The sequence below is a fragment of the Mobula hypostoma genome, chromosome 5 (genome assembly GCF_963921235.1).
Source record: "Mobula hypostoma chromosome 5, sMobHyp1.1, whole genome shotgun sequence".
In the NCBI taxonomy this organism is placed as follows: domain Eukaryota; kingdom Metazoa; phylum Chordata; class Chondrichthyes; order Myliobatiformes; family Myliobatidae; genus Mobula; species Mobula hypostoma.
In genome coordinates this window covers 140467098-140490827 of record NC_086101.1, presented here as the reverse complement: position 1 = coordinate 140490827, position 23730 = coordinate 140467098, and the positions used below count along the sequence as shown (strand labels likewise).

The 23730-nt window shown below is 42.1% G+C and overlaps 1 protein-coding gene across 5 annotated transcripts in view; it reads left to right on the top strand.

Annotated features, from left to right (window-relative positions):
* tjp2a (tight junction protein 2a (zona occludens 2)) overlaps nt 1-23730 on the top strand; it is a 160577-nt gene that overhangs the window by 66377 nt on the left and 70470 nt on the right. For all 5 annotated transcript variants that reach the window (XM_063049073.1, XM_063049072.1, XM_063049071.1 and 2 more), the window contains exons 2-4: nt 14095-14148; nt 14988-15112; nt 22512-22614. In XM_063049073.1, coding sequence (XP_062905143.1) covers nt 14104-14148; nt 14988-15112; nt 22512-22614 — 273 coding nt within the window. In that variant the 5' untranslated portion in view covers nt 14095-14103. The remainder of the gene's footprint in view (nt 1-14094; nt 14149-14987; nt 15113-22511; nt 22615-23730) is intronic.

Genomic DNA, 23730 nt, shown 5'->3' with positions numbered 1-23730 from the left:
TAATTGGGCTTTGTGTACTTTTTCCCTTTCTGTTATAAGGTGATCTGAAGTTTGCCTCTGGTAGTTAAACATTCTGGTTATCTACTTCTGCAGTTTAAACAGGTATAATGCTGCTAGCTAAAGAGATTTAATTGTTGTGCTGGCAACAAATTACTTCAAATGCAAAATAGAATTAAACAAATGGTGACAAATATATCAATTAGCAGTAATTGTGTATGCAGCCTCTTTTAAATCATCTTGATTTATACCTAATGAATCGTAGAATGATTCATTGCATCTCTGCAGATTATTTAGAAAGATTGTTTTGGTACCATTTGATCTCCCCTGCACTGCTAATGTGTTTTACTAGTAGCCCTCCAAATGTTTCTTTTGGTGAAGTATTTAGTTTGGTTCCCATATTGGAATTTGCATGTCAGGCAGAGCATTCCAGTAATGAAGTTGCTTCTACCTATTGCCTACGGTGAGGTAAGCAAGTTTTTCCATTATACCTGAGCCTCATTCTTTTGCATGTTTTGACCCTGGGCTGGTAAATGCGAAGTGTCTCTTCGTGCCTGTGGTGTTAATAGGCATGGCCAGTGTTGATTTGGAACATTTCATACAATGGCACTCTGCTCCTCCGAGGACTTTGCAGAACAGAGCTCCTTGACTACACAGTGGCTGGTACAGTGGCATGCAAAAGTTTGGGCACCCCTGGTCAAAATTTCTGTTACTGTGAATAGCTAAGCAAGTAAAAGATGACCTGATTTCCAAAAGGCATAAAGTTAAAGATGATGTATTTCTTTAATATTTTAGGCAAGATTACGTTATTTCCATCTATTACAGTTTCAAAATAACAAAAAAGGAAAAGGGCCCGAAGCAAAAGTTTGGGCACCCTGCATGGTCAGTACACCCCCTTTGGCAAGTATTACAGCGTGTAAACACTTTCTGTAGCCAGCTAAGAGTCTTTCAATTCTTGTTTGGGGGCTTTTCGCCCATTCTTCCTTACAAAAGGCTTCTAGTTCTGTGAGATTCTTGGGCCGTTTTGCATGCACTACTCTTTTGAGGTCTATCCACAGATTTTTGATGATGTTTAGATCGGGGGACTGTGACGGCCATGGCAAAACCTTCAGCTTGTGCCTCTTGAGATAGTCCATTGTGGATTTTGAGGTGTGTTTAGGATCATTATCCAGTTGTAGAAGCCATCCTCATTTCATCTTTGGTGTGATGTTTGCTTCCAGAATTTGCTGGTACTTAATCGAATTCATTCTTCCCTTTACCAGTGAAATGTTCCCCGTGCCACTGGCTGTAACACAAGCCCAAAGCATGATCGATCCACCCTGTGCTTAACAGTTGGGGACGTGTTCTTTTCATGAAATTCTGCACTTTTTTTTTCTCTAAACATACCTTTGCTCATTGCGGCCAAAAAGTTCTATCTTAACTTCATCAGTTCACAGGACTTGTTTCCAAAATACATCAGGCTTGTTTACATGTTCCTTTGCAAACTTCTGACGCTGAATTTTGTGGTGGGGACGCAGGAAAGGTTTTCTTCTGATGACTCTTCCATGAAGGTCATATTTGTGCAGGTGTCGCTGCACAGTAGAACAGTACACCACCACTCCAGAGTCTGCTAAATCTTCCTGAAGGTCTTTTGCAGTCAAACGGGGGTTTTTGATTTGCCTTTCTAGCAATCCTACGAGCAGTTCTCTCGGAAAGTTTTCTTGGTCTTCCAGACCTCAAATTAACCTCCACTGTTCCTGTTAACTGCCATTTCTTAATTACATTACGAACTGAAGAAACGGCTACCTGAAAACGCTTTGCTATCTTCTTATAGCCTTCTCCTGCTTTATGGGCATTGCTTATTTTAATTTTCAGAGCGCTAGGCAGCTGCTTAGAGGAGCCCATGGCTGCTGATTGTTGGGACAAGGTTTGAGGAGTTAGGGTATTTATAAAGCTTTGTAATTTGCATCACCTGGCCTTTCCTAATAATGACTGTGAACAAGCCATAGCCCTAACAAGCTAATTAAGGTCTGAGACCTTGGTAAAAGTTATCAGAGAGCTCAAATCTCTTGGGGTGCACAAACTTTTGTATGGTGCTTCTTTCCTTTTTTTCACTCTAAAATTGTAGGAAACAAAAATAATACACTAATCTTGCTTAAAATGTTGAAAAGAATGTTTCATCTTTAACTTTATGACTTTTGGAGATCAGTTCACCTTCTACTCACTTAACTATTCACAGTAACAGAAATTTTGACCGGGGTGCCCAAACTTTTGCATGCTACTGTATTGGAGATCCACAAGCCCGTTGAGAGAAGGAAACAGTGTATCTGATGGATAGTTCCCATATTGGCTATCAGTCATTTAGTCATTTGGCCCTGTCTGGACACAAGAGCTTTCAAACATGTTCAAAGGTTTTGCAAAGCTAGTGGCAAGTAGGACACCCGCTTTTCTCCCTCCCCCCGCACCCTTCCACCATCCATCAGTTTCAAGTCTTTCGGCGACCCGCAGCTAGCTATCATGCAGTTTATGGTGTAGTTGAGACAGATGACTGTCCTCCAAGAAGATGAGTTTGCCAAGCAGATGCGGGATGGAATGCACTGGTCTTTGTCAGTGCCCCCCTTGTGCTGCATAAGACAAGACTGCTCTATAAACTATTCCCAGGGATGCTCAGTCAGAACAAACATCAACTGCTACTGGAAGTTTAATAACTTGGGCAGACTCAAGTGCATTGCTTTCTAAAACTTCTCAGTCTTGGGTTACCAGGAACTGCATAATACAGACAGGTACACTGAAATACTGAAGACTCTGTGGGAACAGCTACAATATAACTCCTTCTGGTCATTTCAAACTGAAGAACTAGACTCTGCATCTCTTTTTAAAAAGAAGACCTCGGACTTGATACTCTTGGAATATATACGGAAGTAAATTTAAGGTCATGCTGACATAATTAGAATGATGTCTTTCACTGTGAACTACCTTGCACTATCTTTCCATGCCTCGAGTGCATTTTGGTAATCTGATCACTTGGCTATTTTCCTCCTACCTGCATACAGGTGGAGGCTAAAGAGCAAGGCTCCGGAGATGAGGAGGTGGTCGAGGAAATTAGAGGGGCGGCTATGGGATTGTTTCGAGTTGGTGAACTGAGCTGTGTTCAAGGATATGTCAGAGGATCTGAGCCAATAATTCACGGTTGTCATGGACGTTACAAAACAGTTGTAGACAAGTGTGTCCCTACAGTATCATTTAGAGTCTTCCACAACCAGAAAACCTGGATGAACCATGAGATGTGCAATCTGCAGAGCATCAGAAAGTGGCGAAAAAGTAAAATACAAGAAGTCTAGGTATGAGTTCTGGAAAGCCATCTCACAAGCAAAGTGGAAATTCCCAACCAAACTTGAATCACAGAAACATGCTTAACTACACTGGCACAACTTAAATGCTATCACCTACCAAGCAACGTAGGTGACAACAGGGCTTCACTCCCAGATGAGCTCAATGCCCTTTATGCTGGCTTTGACTTTCAAAGTGTGGAGGCAATTTCACAAACTCCCACAGCCCCTAAGGACACTGTGATTTCAGTCCCTGAGGCTGATGTGAGAGCATCCTTCATGAGTGTGAGCCTACGGAAAGCATCCGGCCCAGACGGGGGATCTCGCAGAGCACTACACACCTGTATTGATCAACTGGCTGGAGTGTTCATCCATATCTTTAACTTCTCACTTCAGCAGTCTGAGGTACCCATCTGCTTCGAGCAGACTTCAATTATACCAGTGCCTCAGAAGAACGTGGTAGCCTGCTTCAATGACTATTGCCCAGCAGCACTTGCATCCACAGTGATAAAGTGTTTTCAGAGATTGGTGATGAAACACGCCAACTTCTGCCTGAAAAGTGATTTGAATCAACTCCAGTTTGCCCAGTAGAGCAACAGGTCCACAGCAGATGCCATTTCCTTGGCTCTTCACTCAACCTTGAGACATCCAGACAGTGAAGATGCATGCATCAGGATGTTCTTCATTGGCTACAGCTCAATACTATCATCCGCTCAAAAACTAACCAATAAGCTTCAAGACCTTGGCCTTAATACCTCCTTGTGCAGCTGGAGCCTTGATTTCTTCACTTACTGATCCCAGTCAGTTTGGATTGGCAGCAACATCTCACCGCAATCACCAGCAATACAAGTGCATCATAAGGCTGTATACTTAGCCGCCTCCTCTATTCCATCGATACTTATAACTGTGAGGCTAAGCACAGCTCCAGCACCATATTTAAATGTGCTGCCGACACCACTGTAGTTGGACGAATCAAAGGTGGTGATGAATTAGCAAATAGGAAGGAGATTGAAAACCTGCTGAGTGGTGCCACAGCAGCCTCTCATTCAATGTCAGCAAGACCAAGGAGCTGCTTATTGACTTCAGGAGAAAACCAGAGGTCCATGAGCCATTCTCGTTGGGGAATCAGAGGTGGAGAGGGTTAGAAACTTGATATTCCTTGGTGTTATCTTTGCAGAGGACTTGTCCTGGGTCTAGCACACAAGTGCCATTATGAAGAGAGCACGGCAGTGCCTCTGTTTTCTTAGAAGCTTGTGAAGATTCTGCACGACATCTAAAATTTTTGACAAGTTTAAGTAAAGAATGGCAACACACACAAAATGCTGGTGGAATGCACCAGGTCAGGCAGCATCTATAGAAAGAGGTACAGGTGACCGACCGTTCAGGCTCTTCGGTCTCAGCCCGAAACGTTGCCTGTACCGCTTCCTATAGATGCTGCGTTCCACCAGCATCTTGTGTGTGTTGCTTGAATTTCCAGCATCTGCAGATTTCCTCATGTTTAAGTAAAGAATGGTCTTTTTAAAAAAAAGTTCTTAGCTCTCTAAAAAATACTGCAGTTCATCACACTCAAATAACTGTGCTGTGGTATAAGCTGAAACTTGCTGCGGGTACCACAGGTTCCAGGGAGAAAGACCTAGTTTGGGGCCTGGAACCTGTTTTTTTTTAAAGAAAAAAACACTTCATGCTGTTGGCTCTATTAATGTACATAAAGGAAGATTAAGGTCATGGTGATTAAGGGCTTGTACTAAAATCAGGAACATGAATTTCTGTGTTGTACCTTTGCAAATTCTATCAATAAGGGAATATTTTTTGAAATTAAAAGCAGATTGTTTGGATTTTGCCTCATTGCTGTTGGAGCTTGTGGACAAGTTGCCTGCTGTGTTGGTGTATAGTTTATGAAATCCTTAAAGGAATCAGAATTGAGCCTGAAAGGAATAGGAAAAACACCATGGCAAGTTTTTTTAAAAGAAATTCTTGTAAATAAAGAAAAAGCCATGAACCTTGAGGAACTCAAAGGAAAAGAAGCAGCATTTATAGAAAATAAATCAAATGGGGTCAGGAGAATAAACTTAACTCCAATTTATTGAATACAAATTACAATGTGAGATAGAAAATGCATGCCAAAAGGGCAATGTTCTAATAGTCATGGGGATTTCAGTATGCAGGTAATTAGGAAAATCAGATTGGTGCCAGATTCCAAGAGGGGGAATTTGGGGAATGCCTATGAGATGAGCTCACTAGGGGATCAGCTATTCTGGATTGGGTATTGTGCAAAAACCAGAATTGATTTTAAAAAGCTTAAAGTAAAAGACTCTCTAGGGCGAGTGATCATAATATGATCAAATTCCCCCTGAGATTTGAGAAGGAGAAGCTAAAGTCTGATGTATCAGTATTACAGTGGAGTAAAGGGGATTACAGGGGCATAAGAGAGGAATTTGCCAGAATTGACTGGAGAAGAGCACTGGCAGGAATGTCAGTAGAGCAGCAGTGGCCAGAATTGCTGGAAGCAATTCGGAAGGCACGGGACATATACATCCCAAAGAGGAAGAAGTATTCTAAAGGCAAGATGACACAACTGTGGCTAACAAGAGAAGTCAAAGTCAATTTAAAAGTCAAAGAGAGGGCATATAACGGAACAAAAATTAGTGGGACTCAAACACGAGGAATTCTGCAGATGCTGGAAATTCAAGCAACACACTTCAAAGTTGCTGGTGAACGCAGCAGGCCAGGCAGCATCTCTAGGAAGAGGTACAGTCGACGTTTCGGGCCGAGACCCTTCGTCAGGACTTCGCCGAAGGGTCTCGGCCCGAAACGTCGACTGTACCTCTTCCTAGAGATGCTGCCTGGCCTGCTGCGTTCACCAGCAACTTTGATGTGTGTTGCAAAAATTAGTGGGAAGTTAGAGGATTGGGAAGCTTTTAGAAGGCGACTTTAAAAAAAGTCATTAAGAAGGTAAAGATGGAATATGAAAGTAAGCTAGCCAATAATATTAAAGAGGATATCAAAAATTTCTTCAGATACATAAAATGTAAAAGAGAGGCAAGAGTGGATATTGGACCTTTGGAAAACGATGCTGGAGAGGTAGTAATGGGGGACAACGAAATGCCGGATGAACTGGATAAGTATTTTGCTTCGTCCTTCACTGTGGAAGACACTAGTAGTGTGGTTGAAATTACAGATATCAGAGATTATGAAGTGTGTGAAGTTACAATAACTAGAGAAAAGGTTCTTGGGAAACTGAAAGGTCTGAAGGTAAATAAGTCACCTGGACCACAGGGTTCTGAAAGAGGTGGCTGAAGAGATTGTGGAGGCATTAGTAATGATCTTTCAATAATCGCTAGATTATGGAATGATTCTGGAAGACTGGAAGATTGTAAATGTCATTCCACTCTTCAAGAAGATTACAGGCCTGTTTGTTTGACCTCAGTGGTTGGGAAGATGTTGGAGTCAATTGTTAAGGATGTGGTTTTGGGATACTAGAGGCATATGATAAAATAGGCTGTGGTTAACAAGGTTTCCTCAAGGGAAAATCTTGCCTGACAAATCTGTTGGAATTTTTTTGAAGAAACAACAAACAGGATAGACAAAGGAGAATTAATTGATGTTATGTACTTGGATTTTCAGAAGGCCTTTGACAAGGTGCCACACATGAGGCTGCTTAACAAACTATGAGTTTATGGTATTACAGGAAATATTCTTCTTCTCCTTCTTCTTCTTCTCCCCCCTCCTCGCAGTTGGCACCCAGCTTAATGGGGCATTACCGCCACCTTCTGCTCCGCAGTGTGCAATAGACTTACGTTCCAAATTCCTTCACCCAATCATACACACATACTGAATATACTCTAATCTACATTTTATCCTCCCATCTTTGGCCATCCTAGTACCCTATCCCTGCTTATTCATCATATCCTATTAAAAAAACCCTGTACCCTTAAGAAAACTAAAAATACCCTGACCTGTGCTCTCTCACCCATGCCCAGCAACCCTTTTAATGTGAATTCCTGCACCCCCAATTCCCTTAGATTGATTATCATCAACTCTCTCTGTATCCTATACTTCCTGCAACTCAGAACTACATGTTCTACTGACTCCTCTTCCTGACATTCCTCACACAATCCTGCCTGGTGTTTCCCTATCATTTTCAATGTTTTGTTTAACGTACAGTGCCCCAGCCTTAACCTAGTCCACACATTCTCCTCTCTTCCGTATCCACTACCTACCCTAGTACCTGCAACACTTTTTTTTATTTGATATAAATGCCTCCCTGTCCCATCTTTCTTGCCACATTTGGTTGATTTTTTTCTCAGATTACACACTTAACCTCTGCTTTACTGATACTAATGTGCATTTCTATATTTTCTTTCTTTAACGCCTTCTTTGCCAACTCATCCACCCTCTCATTCCCCTTCACACCTACATGTGCTGGAACCTATAAAAATTTTACCAGGAAATGTAAACGTAACTTTGCTGGATCAAATAACGACAGCACAAAAAGATCGTTACTTATCTTTCCACCCGTTTATTTCTTCGAGCTCAGCCGGCAAGTGAACTTGGACCCGACATCAGGGAAAGAACTTTTCTCATCTCCCCGGCGGTTCTACAGGTTCACTGCCCGATGTCAGAATTGTCAGAAGTTATAAGGCCACCGATACAAAAGAACGATCAGTTTGATAACCATTCTGGTCAAGTCAGTGGATTATTGATACAGAGAACAAAAGTACAATCGATTTGTTAGACACTCCAGCCACCTTAATTAAAGAAAGGAATGTCCTACCTGGTTTGCTGGAGCCACAACTTAATTACAAAGATAAGAACATCCGTCAGATTTGTGCTTTAATTAAGAAAAGAATGTTCTGTCCAATTTCCATCAGGCACTGCCTTTTGTCAAAATCAAAAGGTGTGAAAAGCCCAGAGACATCTATGTAGATCTGGGCGAACTTTAACCCTTATCATCTCCAAAGAAGGCATCTGTGAGACATTATTCAAACACACTGCAGTCACAGACATAGTCAGTACGGAATCTATTGTTTATGGGAATCTTGAGAATCCCCCTTTCCCTTAAACTTTATCAGAAAGATTCCAGCATGGATAAAGCAGTGGCTGATTGGCAGGAGGCAAAGAGTGGGAATAAAGGGAGTCTTTTCTGGTTGGCTGCTGGTGACTAGTGGTATTCTGCAGGTGTCTGTGTTGGGACCAATTCTTTTTATGTTGTATGTCAGTGATTTGGATGATGGAATTGATGGCTTTGTTACAGTTTTCAGACAATTTGAAGATGTGTGGAGGGAGGTAGTTTTGAGGAAGTAGAGGCTACAGAAGGATCTGGGAGAATGGGCAAAGAAATGGCGGATGGAATACAGTGGTGGGAAGTGTATGGTCATGCACTTGGTAGAAGAAATGAAAGGGTTGACTATTTTCTAAATGGAGAGAAAATACAAAATTCTGAGGTGGAAAGGGACTTGGAAGCCCTTGTGCAGGATTCCCTAAAGGTTAATTTGCAGGTTGAGTCTGTGGTGAAGAAGGCAAATGCAAAGCATTCATTTCAAGAAGACTAGAATATAAAAGCAAGCATGTAATGTTGAGATTTTATTGAGGTCTCACTTGGAGTATTGTGAGCAGTTTTGGGCCCCTTATCTTAGAAAGGATGTGCTGAAACTGGAGAGGGTTCAAAGGAGGTTCACAAAAATCCTGCTCCTATATCTTATGGTCTTACGTTCTTATATAATCCATAGTGGTGTGAATGCAGGCAACTTGCTTAAACAGCTGCATTTTAGAGGAAGGGAGGAATGGGGTAAGGTGCACAGTGAGTACAAGTTCACATAAAGCACAAACACCAATCGGGGACAGTCTGCTATACTCAAATATTACTCCCTATCTTCCTGAAGTTACTGATGGGAGTGTGTGTTCTAGCAACTACACTAATTTGCGGTCTTGGGAGTTAAATCAATTCAATTCACATTCCACCTTATCTCATTCTCCAAGAGACTACAATACTCTCATGGATTTCAAACTGGCTGATATAGTTGAATTATTGTTGCAGAGTGATAAATTTTGATAGGCTTATTTATCTTTAAAGCATATAAAGAAAAGCAGAACCTATAATTCTTTAAAACCTTTCATGGCCTCTCAGCTTTAATAATCGTCACCGCTCTTCTGTGACATGAAAAATACTCACAGGAAGCTCCCACATACAACAATGTGATCTCCTGGAAATCTGGTAGGGGTTTGTTGACTGGGGGTTGAATATTGGTCTGAAGAGTCTGTGGGCCACCTTTCATCAAGAAATTTGGATTTCTTGCATCATCCTGAATAGCAGATGGTTCCCCTGTTCTTGAGTTGAAAGGCATGGCTGTGTTGCTGTTATTTCTGCTTGTACTTTTCAATGATGGTTGGCTATGGAAGCTGCAAGGACTTCAGGCTCATTTTTAATGGTAGTGGATAAAACCCAGAGCTGGCTGACTTGGCCCTTTTTGGGTGTTAAATAAAGAAGAACAGGCAGATATTGTATAGTTTCTGATATCCATTCTGTAACTAAGTACCTGTTGTTTAACATTTTTGATTCATTTCTTAAAATAGAACTGAAAAAACAAATATATATTGAGCTTCCTTTGAACCCAAAGCTGCAATTCAGTGGAAGTTGTGTCAAATCTGTTTGTTTCAGAAGTGAATAGTTCTTCCAGGCCAGTGAATTATACAAAGTTATAGATGAATGTAATAGGATGGATGTAGATCAATAAAAAGAGAAGGTATAGCAAGGAGCCATTAACAGATGGTTACCAGTAAATCTAATAGGAAATTCAAATGAAATTACTTCATTCAGGGTGTGGCGTATCTATGGAAGTCACTCCCATGTAGAATAGTTAAAGTGAATAATACAAATTCTCCAAAGAAGCTGGATAAACATACCATGAGACATTGCAGAATTAAACCGTTCAGCCCATCAGGTCTCTTCCACCATTCCACCATGGCTTATCCTGGATCCCACTCAACCCCACACACTTGCCTTCTCACCACATCCTTTGATGCCCTGACTGGAAACGATAAACTTCCACTTTAAATATACCCACGGACTTGGCCTCCACCGCAGTGCATTCCACAGATTCACTAGTCTCTGGCTTAAAAAAAATTGCTCCTTACCTCCACTCTAAAAGGTTCCCCTCAATTTGAGGCTGTGTCCTCTAGTTCTGTATGCCCCCACCATAAGAAACATCCTCTCCACATCAACCTCATCTAGTCCTTGCAACATTTGATAGGTTTCAATGAGATCCCCCTGCGTTCTTCTAAATTCCAGTGAGCACAGGCCCAAAGCTGCCAAACCCTCCTCGGATCTTAACCTCTTCATTCCTGGAATCATGCTCGTGAGCCACCTCTGTACTCCAATGAAACACATCTTTTCTGAGATATGGGTCCCAGAATTGTTGACAATACTCTTAATTGTGTCCTGACCAGAGTCTTATAAAGGCTCAGCATTGTCTCCTTGTTTTTATATTCTATTCCCCATGAAATAAATGCTATCATTGCATTTGCTGCCTTTACCACAGACTCAACTTGTAAACTAGCCTTCTGGGAGTCTCGCACGAGGACTCCTAAGACCCTCTGCACCTCTGATGGTTGAACCTTCTCTCCATTTAGATAATAGTCACCACAATTGTTTCTTCTACCAAAATGCATTATCATACTTTTCCCAACATTGTATTCCATCTGCCTCTTTTCTTCCAATTTGTCCAAGTCCTGCTGCAATCGAACTGCTTTCTCAGCACTACCTACCCCTCCACCTATCTTTCTATCATCTGTGGACTTTGCCACAAAGCCATCAATTCCATTATCTAGATAATTGACAAGCAATGTGAAAAGTAGTGGTCCTAGTACTGACCCCTGAGGAAAACCACTAGTCACTGGCAGCCAACCAGAAAAGGCGCTTTTATTTCCACTCACTGCCTCATGCCTGTCAGCTATTCCTCCATCCATCTTTCCTGTAATGCCATGGGGTTTTATCTTGTTAAGCAGCCTCATGTATGGCACCTTATCAAATGCCTTCTGAAAATCCAAGTAAATGACATCCACTGCCTCTCCTTTGTCCACTCTGCTTGTTACTTCCTCAAAGAACTCTGATAGATTTGCCACGCAAGGTTTCCCTAACAAGAAACCATGCTGACTTTGACATATTTTATCATTAGTCCTGGAAACCTCATCCCTAATAGTAGACTCTCAACATTTTCTCAACCACTGAAGTTAGGCTAACTGGCCTATAATATCCTTTCTTTTGCCTTCCTTCTCCCTTAAGAGTGAAGTGATATTTGCAATTTTCCAGTGCTCCGGGACCATGCCTGAATCAAGTGTGTATTGAAAGATCATGACCAATGCATCCGTTATCTCTTCAGCAACCTCTGTCAGGACTCTGGGATGTAGTCCACCATCTGGTCCAGGTGGCATATCCACCTTGAGACCTTTTTTAGTTTGCCCAGCACTTTTTCCTTTGTAGTAGCAATGGCACTCAATCCTGCTCCCTGAGACTCACGGACTTCTGACACACCATTAGTGTCTTCCATAATGAAGACAGATGCAAAGTTCCCATTTAAGTTCAGTTACCATTTCTTTGTCCCCCACTGCTACCTCACCAGCATCATTTTCCAGTGGACCAACATCAACTCTGTCCTCCCTTTTACTCTTTATATAACTGAAAAAAACTTTTGCTATCCTGCTTCATATTATTGGCTAGGCTTTTCCCTTCTTATAGCTTTTTTAGTTGCCCTGTGTTGGATTTTAAAGCTTCCTGATCATCCAACTTCTCACTCACTTTTGCTACCTTATATGCCTTTTCCTTGGCTTTTATGCAGTCCTTAATTTCCCTTATCAGCTACAGTTGCCTACCCCTGCCATTTAAGAACAACTTCTGTGGGACATACCTATCCTGCACGTTGTGAACTATTCCCAGAACCTTCAACCATCTGTGCTCTGCCGTCATCCCCGCCAGTATCCCCCTCCAGTCCACCTGGGTAAGCTCCTCTCTTATGCCTCTGCAGTTCCCCTTATTCCATTGCGATACTGATAAATGTACTCTCCCTCTCAAATTGCAGTATGAATTCAATCATATTATTATCACTTAATGTAAAGGGCTCCTAATAAGATCTGAGTTATTACACAGTACCAAATCTAAGATATCCTTTCCCCGAGTAGGCTCAAGCACAGGCTGCCCTAAGAAGCCATCTCGCAGGCATTCAACAAATTTCCTCTCTTGCAATCTGGCACCAACCTGATTTTCCCAATCCCCTTGCGTATTGAAGTCCTCCATTACAATTGTGTCATTGCCCTTATTACATGCCTTTCCGGCTCCCTTTGCAATCTCAACCCTACATCTCGACTATTATTTGGAGGCCTTTATATGATTCCCATATGTGTTTTTTTAAAAACCTTTGCAGTTTCTTTACTCCACCCACAAAGATTCAACATTCTCTGACCCGATATCACACCTTTCTAAAAATGTAATTCCATCTCTTACCAACAGAATCAAACCACTGCTTATACCGTCCTGCTTGTCTTTTCGATACAAAGTGTATCCTTTGATGTTAAGCTCCCAACTATGGCCTTCTCTCAGCCACAACTCAGTGATGCCCACAGCATCACACTGATCAATATCTAATTGCACCACGAGTTCATCAATCTTATTCTGAATGCTGTGCATGTTTAAATGGAGCATCTTCAGTCCTGCATTTTTCATCCTTTTGGAATTTGCCTCTGTGGTACAATGGGACTCTTCGTTCTGTCTGCCTTTGTACCTAATCATTGGCTTGTCCTTTCTCACATTCATGTTACATCCATCATCTACTTGTAAACCTGCTGGCTCATCCTCAGCTCTGTTATACTGGTTCCCATCTCCCTGTCATATTAATTTAAACCACTCCCAACGGCTCTAGAAAACCTACTTGCAAGAATATTGGTTCCCCTCGGATTCAAGTGCAATCTGTCCCTTTTGACTAGGTCACACCTGCCCTAGAAGAGGTTCCGATTATCCAGAAATCTGAATCCTTGTCCCCTGCACCAATCCTTCAGCCACACATTTACCTGCCACCTCATTCTATTCCTATCCTCACCGTCGCCTGGCACAGGCAGCAATCCCAAGATTACTAGCCTTGAGGTCCTTTTTCTCAGCTTCCTTCCTAACTCCCTGTATTTTTTTTTCAGGGCCTCTTCCCTGTTCTACCTATGTCGTTTGTACTAATATGTACCATGAGTTCTGGGTGCTCAGCCTTCCTTTTCAGGATATTGTGGACACGTTCAGAAACATTGTGGACCCTGGCAGCTGGGAGGCAAACTACCATCCGTGTTTCCTTTTCGCGCCCACAGAATCGTATACCTGTCCCCCTGCCTATAGAGACCCCTATTACTGCTGCCCTCCTCTTCAGTTCCCTATCCTTCAGAGCCACAGGGCCAGACTCGGTGCCAGAGGCATGGCCGCTGTTACTTCCCCCAGGTAGGTTGTTTCCCCCCTCCCCAGCAATACTCAAAATGGATTATTTGTTGTTGAGGGACAGCCGCAGGGATGCTCCCCACTATCAGACATTCTCCCTTCCCTCTTCTGACAGTTACCCATTTGTCTGCCTCTTGTTGCCTTGGGGTGACTACCTCCCTGTAGTTCCCCTCTGTCACAGGAGAAGGACGTAACAGAAGGGTCTGCTGACATGGCGAAATAAGAAGGGCTGATGGAAGCTTATATGGAGCATAAATGGGACAAATGTCTGTTGTGTTGTAAGAACTGTCATGAGTATTACAAACAGTTGTTGTTTTCCCACAGGCCACAGTCATGGAAGAAGTGATATGGGAACAGTTCACTGTGACTTTACAAAAAGTAAGTTTCCTTTGGGTAATTAAACACTATGTAAATGAATGGCCATGCAATTTCCTGTGTCTGAATGCCTGTCTCTCGTTCTCCTATGACTCTTATTTTAAAATGAAAGATTTATATTCTGGGTGTGGCATTGTGTGTATATCCTTTTTAATTGATTTAATTCTGCAACTGACAAATGTTCTTTTAATAGTCAAATCATTTCCAAATGGTATGTCTGTCCACAGATATTTTGGATTAATTTTCATTTCATGAGATTGATAACATCCTACTTTGAGAGAAGTTTCTTCTCAAAAAAAACAAAACCAGATGTGGATCAATTAACTTTAATATTCTTTTCTACTGATATCTTAGTCTGTCTTCATTTGTCTTCATCAAATGGAATTGGATTTGTCTCATTCAATATAGATGGCGCTATTAAACACCTATTCAATTCTCATATAAAGGAAGTTGAGTGGTGTTGCTAAGTTTATGTGACAGCCATGAAACTTTGGCCTAGTCACTCTGGTCCATTTGAGATGCTGCACTGCAGATGGGTTCCAGTTGGAAATATCGGCTCTCCACATTTCCCGCCATAGATGCTGCCTGATCGGCTGGGTTTCTCCAGCACTTTGCATCGTTCGTGTTCCAGCAACTGCAGTCTCTTGCGTCACCAGCAGTTATAGTGTTGGATATCTATAACAGTTAGCGTTTAGCTGCCCTGTGGATGAAGCAACTTCAACTAATTTTTTAAAAATCTTAAGATGTTTCTTTGAAAGCTGTTCTTGTATTAATTGTTAAAATTTCAGTGTGAATAATTGTTTAACTGAATATGCAAACATTGTTATTTCACTCTTCCCCAGGACTCCAAACGGGGATTTGGTATAGCAGTCTCGGGTGGAAGAGATAACCCCAACTTTGAGAACGGTGAAACCTCGATCATCATCTCTGATGTGCTGGAAAAAGGCCCAGCAGATGGGTTACTTCAGTGAGTAAGATTACCTGAACTTTTGCTATGCAAAACTTTAACTCTGAATTTGACTTGCAGTGTTTGGTTTTAAACATCTTCTGGCTCAGTGGGCAAGGTAGTCAACTCCTGATTTTCAGAAATGTGTGTGTTCAAGTCCCAATCCTGAAACTGAATCCCTAAGATCTCACTTTTACTTCTGAGACATAATCAGATCAGGGAGAAGACACAAAAGCCTGAAACCACATATCACCAAGCTCAAGGACAGTTGTTATTATAAGGCTATGAATCAGGCATCTTGTTCCACAAGATGAAATGAAATGTCTTTATTGTCATTGCATAGTGCAATTTGTCATGCACCAATACAGCGAAAATGAGTTTGCAACTCTCGTACTCAATGCTATAAAACAACAAATAAAATAAATAACCAATAAATAAAATCAAGTAACCAGCCAGTACAAGCAACGTCCAGCAGTACAAAAGCGCAACTCAGATGCATGACAGCCATAAAACCAGTATTAAAAGTAGCAATATAACAAATTTATGGATGATGCTTGATCGATTGGTTCAGAACAATTATAGCTCTGGGGGGTAAAGCTGTTTTTCAGTCTGGAAGTGCGGGCATAGATGGAGTCATGCTTCATGGCTTTGTACCTTATTGTCTGCTTGCACAGCACTTTGTGTGTAACTGTACTTCCTCAGTGTACTGGTGACGATGTAATGTTCTGTATGGATGGCATGCAAAACAAGGCTTCTCGCTCTACCTCGGTACTTGTGACAGTAAATGAGTTTATCTTTGAGACGTTATGCAATCTTAGGAATTAAAGAATGAATGGGATTGTTTGAAGAGCAGCAGAGTCTCCCCAGTTTCTTTATAACTCATGTCCTCCAGACCCAGCACCATCCCTGTAAATAAGACTGAAAGAGTACAAAGAAAACTTCCATCTTTCTTGTAGGTTGGTGACCAAAACTGCACACACTAGGTCTCACCAATATCTTTTACAACTTCAACATAACATCTCAACTCTTACACACAGTACTTTGATCTATGAATGTCATTGTGCCAAAAGCTTTCTTAATTTACCTGTGACACCACTTTCAATGAATAATGGACCTGCACTCCCTGACACCATTATTCTACCGCACTGCTCAGTGCCCTGATGCTCACTGTATAGGACCCATCCTGACTGGTCCTCTCACAGAGCGACACCTCACACTTGTCTGCATTAAATTCCATCTGCCATTTTTCAACTCATTTTTCCAAGCTTTGATTGTCTTCCTCACTGTACACTACACCCCCTAATCTTGGTGTCATCTGCAAATTTGCTGATCCAGTTAACCACATTATCATCCAGATTGTTGATATAGATGACAAACAACAACAGACCCAACATCGATCCCTGCAGCATTCCACTAGTCCCAGGCCTCCAGTCAGAGGCAGCCATCTACTACCACTCTCTAGTTTCTCCCGCAGAGCCAATGTATAATCTAATTTACTATCTCATCTTGATTGCTAAGCAGCTGAAGTCCATGTCCGCAACATCTACTGCCTTCATCAACTTCCTTGGTAACATCCCCAAAAAACTCTATCATGTTGGTTTGACACAATCTACTTTGCACAAAGCCATGCTATCTATCCCTAATCAATCCCTGTCTATGCAAATACTTGTAAATCTGGTCTCTTAGAATACCTTCCAATAACTTGCCACTACTGATGTCAGGCTCACTGGCCTATAACTCCCTGACTTATTCTTAGAGCCTTACTTAACCAGTGGAACAACATTAGCTAATCTCCAATCCTCTGGTACTCATCTTTCACTAAGGATAATTTAAGTATACCTGCTATGGCCCCAGCAATTTCAGCACATGCCTCCCACAGGATCCAAGAGAATGCCTTGTCAGGCCCTGGGGATTTATCCACCCTGATTTGTCTCAAGACAGCAAACACTTCCTCCTCTGCAAACTCTGAGGTCCATGAACTTGCTGCATTTCCTCACATCTATAGACGCTGTCTGTCTCTTGGAGTAAATACAGATGCAAAAAAAAAAATCCTCTTAAGTTCTCCACCATCTCTTCTGGCTTCACGCATAGATTAACATTCTGATCATCCAGAGGACCAATTTTGTCCCTTGCTCTTGACATGGCTGTAAAAGCCCTTAGATTTCTCCTTCATCTTGATGGCAAGAGCAACCTCATGCCTTCTTTTAGCCCTCCTGATTTCTTAAGTGTTCTCCTGCATTTCTTATACTCCTCAAGTACCTCATTTGTTCGTACCTGCCTATATCTACTGTGAACGTCTTTTTTTCCCTTAACCAGGGCCTTAATATCTCTCGAAAACCGAGGTTCCCCAAACCTGTTAGCCTTGCCTTTTATTCTGATAGTCACATAGAAAAAGCTTTGTACTCTCAAAATTGCATTTTTGATGGTCTCCCACTTACCAAGTACATCTTTGTCAGAAAAGAGCTTGTCCCAATCCACACTTGCCAGATCATTTGTGATGCCATCAAAGTTGCCCTTTCTCCAATTTAGAATCTCAACCCAAGGACCAGACCTATGCTTTTCCATAATTACCTTGAAACTAATGGCATTAAGATTCTAAATCTTCTGATCCTCTGTTGCCGCTTTCTAAAGATTTGTTTTCATTTTTTCTTAACAGAGCCAGCCCACTCCTTCTACCCACCTACCTGTCCTTTTGATACAATGTGTATCCTTGGATGTTAAGCTACCAAATATGATCTTCGTTCAGCCACACCTCAGAGATGCCCAGAGCATCATACCTGCCAATTTCTAACTGCACTGCAAGATCATCTACCTTATTCCATATACTATGTGCATTGAAATACAACACAATTGATCCTGTAGGCATCACCCTTTTTGATTTTAAAAAAAATTTTTCTCCCATGTTACTTTTCAGCTGACCCACTGACTGCAATTTTTCTCTATTATTTGTCTGTCCTTCATCACAGTGTCTCTATACACTGCATCTGCTTGAACACCAGCTGCTCCATCTATCAACACACACAAAAAATGCTGGTGAACGCAGCAGGCCAGGCAGCATCTATAGGAAGAGGTTCAGTTGACGTTTCGGGTTGAGACCCTTCGTCAGGACTAACTGAAAGAAGAGATAGTAAACTATCTCTTCCTATGTACCTCTTCCTAGAGAAGCTGCCTGGCCCGCTGCATTCACCAGCATTTTTTGTGTGTGTTGCTTGAAATTCCAGCATCTGCAGATTTCCTCGTGCTCCATCTATCATTCTGGTTGCTGTCCTGCTGCCAAATTAGTTAAAACTCTTCCCGACAGCTCTAGCAAACCTGCCAACAATGATACTGGTCCTTCTCCGGTTCAGGTGTAACCTGTCCTTATTGGACAGGTCATGCCTTCCCCAAAAGAGCTCCCACTGATCCAAAAATCTGAAACCCTGTCCTCTGTACCAATTCTTCAGCCATGAATTCATCTGCTGAATCATCCTATTTTTACCCTCGCTGGTGTTTGGCACAGGTAGCAGCGCAAAGATTACTACCCAGAAGGTTCTGCTTTTCAGCTTTCTACCTAACTCTCGATATTCTCCCTTTTCCTACCTATGTCATTGGTACAAATATGTTCCACAACTTCAGGCTGTTCACTTCCTCTTCTCTCCCCCCACCCCTTTTGGAATGCTGTGGACCCAGTCCAAGACATCCCTGACCCTGCCACCCAGAAGGCGACATACCAAATGGGTATCTCTTCTGCATCCACAGAATCTCCTGTCTGCTCTCCAAACTATGGAATCCCCTGTCACTGCTGCAGGCCTCTTCTTCCCCCTTCCCTTCTGAGCCACAGAGCCAGATTTGGTGCCAGAAACATGAACACTGTGGCTTTCCTCTGCCAGATCATCCTCCCTTTCCCGACAGTATTGAAAGTGGCATACCTATTGTTATGGGGAACAGCCACAGTGATGATCTGCACCAGCAGCGCTTCCCCACTTTCCTCCTCCTGTTGATCACCAAATTACCTGTGTCCTGCACCTTCGGATTTAACTACCTCCCTGCATGTCCTGTCAATCAATCCCTCAGCCTCCCGAATGAATTTGTCCAGTTCCAGCTCCACTTTTTTTAAAAAAATATAATTTTTATTGAGTTTTCGAAGTGATACATGAGAAAATAATATCTACCCTCCCCCCTCCCCTTAACCCTCCCCCCCCCGATATATACTCCTACCTAAAAAGAAAAAAAAAGAACCGCCTGAATATTGGAAGGTTTGCACATTCTCTATGGAATAAAAATAAATATAATATATTTTTTACTTTCCCCCGAGGAACCAAGATCTTCATCATCGGAGCTATAAATAAGGGCTCCAAATATTCAAAAATGATTCATATTTATCTCTTAAAATCTAAAGCATTACTTAGCTTCTCAACTCTCATATTTCCCTGGGGAATCTCTTTGAACTTCACCATGTTACTATGTGTTTCCCTCCCAGTCATCCAGCAGCTCCACTTTCTTAACACAGTCTGAAAGAAGCTGTAGCTGGATACACCTGCAAGTATAGTCATCAGAAACACTGGAATTCTCCCTCCCTGCCTACATCCTGCAAGAGGAGCATTCCACTATCGTGCTTGGCAACCCCACTGCTCTACTGTGCAGTGAGAAAGAAAAAATAAACAAAATAAAATCCCCCTACAGTCTCAAAGGTTCAAAGGTACGATTTAATGTCAGAGAAATGTATACAATGTACATCCTGAAATGCTTTTTCTTCACAACCATCCAGAGAAGTGCCCCAAGAATGAACGACAGTTAAATGTTAGAACTCCAAAGTTTGCCCCACCCCCAGCTCCCCTCCGTCCCAGGCGAAAGAGGCAGCAAGCAACAATCGCCCATTCCCCCCCCACCGACAAAAAAAAGCATCGGCACCCGCCACTGAGCACTCAAGCGTGAGCAAGGCAGCAGCAAAGACACAGACTCGCAGTTAGCCCAAAGACTACATTGATCACCCGGTATTCGACATACCGCAGGTTCTCTCTCTCTCCCTAATAAGGGAGAAAGAGGTGTCTCCATTTTCACAACGAGCAGAGAGACATAACAAACAACTCTCTAGTTTACAATGTTAAAAGTCTGCCACATCGCTTTTTTCGAGCTCTGTGCCCAAAGATCACGAATCTCTGAACACACAGCCGCAGATATTCTGACTCTCCCGACGACACATGGGTCTCCTGTCGTGACACCGACCCTCGATCTGCTCATCTCCAGAGGCCTGAGATCCTAGGCTCCCAAAGCCAAGCGGAATACTTAGGCTAAGCCCTTGGAGTGTGGAACAGTGGCCAGTTATGAAATCCTGAGAGTGAGTCCCATTCCCGCAAAGAACCGTAGTCAGCAACTTCAGGTCAAGATCTTCAAAAGAATCCTGAAAGGGAAAAGTAAAGATATTAAAGATGGAAATAGAGCTGTTTCTGAAGATGCAAGCAAAGGAGTTGCCGTTTAGCGCCTCATCACTCCACTCCGCTGCCTTTGCCTCTCCTTGCTGAAGCCAAGGCAGCTATGAGCCGGAACCTGAGCTCTGCACCCTAACACTAGCCTACTCACAATGGCTGCTCCCACAATGACCCAAGAATAATTGAGTTACTGTACTTGTTCTGGAAAGTTGGTGAAACGCTTCCAGTGACTGGGATTGATAAAACAATTTATAACCTAAGGTTAATGGGCTATTCAAGTCCAAGTCAAGACACTTTTTATTGTCATTTTGACCATAACTGCTGGTACAGTACACAGTAAAAACGAGACAATGTTTTTCAGGACCATGGTGTTACATGAACAATACAAAAACTACACTGAACAACTTAAAACAACACAAAACTACACTAGACTACAGACCTACCCGGGACTGCATAAAGTGCACAAAACAGTGCAGGCATTTACAATAAATAATAAACAAGACAATATGCACAGTAGAGGGCAGTAAGTTGGTGTCAGTCCAGGCTCTGGCTACTGAGGAGTCTGATGGCTTGGGGGAAGAAACTGTTACATAGTTTGGTCATGAGAGCCGGAATACTTCGGTGCCTTTTGCCGGATGGCAGGAAGGAGAAGAGTTTGTATGAGGGGTGCGTGGGGTCCTTCATAATGCTGCTTGCTTTATGGATGCAGCATGTGTAAATGTAATGGTGGGAAGAAAGATCCTGATGATCTTCTCAGCTGACCTCACTATCTGCTGCAGGGTCTTGTGATCCGAGATGGTGCAATTCCCGAACCAGGCAGTGATGCAGCTGCTCAGGATGCTCTCAATACAACCTCTGTAGAATGTGGTGAGGATGGGGGGTGGGAGATGGACTTTTCTCAGCTTTTGCAGAAAGTAGAGATGCTGCTGGGCTCTCTTTGTTATGGAGCTGGTGTTGAGGGAGCAGGTGAGATTCTCCACCAGGCGAACACCAAGAAATTTAGTGCTCTTAACGATCTCTACGGAGGAGTCGTCGATGTTCAGCGGAGAATGGTCACTCCGTGTTCTCCTGAAGCCAACAACCATCTCTTTTGTTTTATTCACATTCAGAGACAGGTTGCTGGCTCTGCACCAGTCCATTAGCCGCTGCACCTCCTCTCTGTATGCTGACATCGTTCTTGCTGATGAGACCCACCATGGTTGTGTCATCGGCGAACTTGATGATGTGGTTCGAGCTGTGTATTGCTGCACAGTCGTGGGTCAGCAGAGTGAACAGCAGTGGACAGGGCACACAGCCCTGGGGCACTCCCATGCTCGGTGTGATAGTGTTGGAGATGCTGCTTCCAATCCAGATTGACTGAGGTCTCCCAGTCAGGAACAACTATTTGATATTTCCAGAAAATTGTAATCACTTAAGTATTACATTTAAGTTTTGTTTGTTGCCTTATTACTTCTGAGTTTTACTGCAGCCTTTATGACCAAATGCACTTTACAGCCAATGAAGTGTAGCGCTGTTTTAATGTTGGAGGTGTGACAGCAATCTCCCACAGTTGGTTGTCTCATGGTCTGTTTGGTGATGTTGATCAATGAGTAAATGTTAACCAGGCAACTGAGCAGAAATCTCCCACTATTCAATGAGCATATAATAGTGACCATGAAATTTTATTTGTGTTGATTAGAGATGCATCTACTAGATTTAACATTTCATGAGAATACAATGTGGCACTTCCTCTGGGGTGTTGACCACTTTATTTTGTGCTTCAGCCTCTGAATGTGAATTGAAGTCTTCAGACAGCAGAGCTACCCACTGATGCACTTAGTTCATTTAGAAACTAATATTCCTGGAGGGTGGTATTGTGCAAACCAAAAGCCATCCAATATTTCAAGTACAGATCAATCACAACTTAGATTTGTGAATGGTGTTTTAACTGTTTTAGATGTTAAAATTAAATCATTGAATATTTCTGAGTCTATTTCAGCCTGCTTTAACAGAACTTTTTTTTATTCCTTCAGTGAAAATGACCGGGTTGTCAGTGTTAACGGCTGTCCAATGGAAAATGTGCTTCATTCCTATGCTGTGCAGCAATTAAGAAAATGTGGGAAAGTAGCCCAAATAGTAAGTGTTGCTGATTCATACTTGCTGTGATTGATGATTCATTCATGTCACATGTGGCTGTTGGTTTGCAGGTCTAAATACTGATGTTGAAATCCCATCTCTGTACCTGTGGATATTTGAGGTCAAATAATTAAGTAAAGCATAATGAAAATTTAGTTTCTGTAATGAGCTCAAAGACATGGATTGTTGTTTAAAAAAAAAACATATGGCTCATTCCTGTCCTTCATTAATTTGAAAGTCCTTTGATGATTTTAAACATGTGCTAAGTATCTTCTCATTCTGCAGGGCTTGAAGAATAATTTCTGCTTCTCTTGTCTGTTTTCATCATATTGTGGAAAATATATCTTCTGTGAACATATAGAATTTCAAACTACATTAGCAGAGTTTGCTGATTGTGATTTTTAATAACTGCCAGAATATCGATTGTTAGTTAATAGTGGTAACGTGTATGGTTTGTTTCTTTGAGTGCTTTTCATCAGCCCGCTTATTGTTCAGATTGACCTCGTGTTTGAGCATGGTAATCCTTTCTAAACAAGTTCTCTTCATTGATCTACTGGAGCATTCCACATAAAAATGATGATTTTATACATATATAAAAAAACATTTTAGTGGCTATAATGCAATTATCAGCACTGATTTAGCATGTGGGTTAACTGTCAGTAGCAAGTTTAAATTTAATAATGTTTAAAAGAAGCAGCTTGTGAGACTTTACTTTTGTCACATTTCTCAGTGTATGATTATCCTGGATTTTACTATGGGTCTGCATTCCCTTCCCCCCGGCATTCATTACTTTATCTCTCCCTACCACATCTTGTGCATTTCCTCTGTCGTCACAGGCTTGTTGCGGAGGAAATCGGATGCTGGAAATCCGGTGAACCACAGTTAAGACTGTCCAGTCAGAATCTCGCCCCACTTTGCTTGTCAGTAAATGATGACCTATCGATCTTTCTTTGTGAAAGTCTGCTGGGGAAATGCAGTGGCTGATTGCTTTACATCCTCTTCCGATGCCTTCCTTGTTGTACTTGCTGGGAATTTTGCAGTGTAGGAAAATGCGGTTCTGTCCATTGTGCAATAATATTCCTCTTCCCCATGTCTTTTTCAAATAACTATCCTATT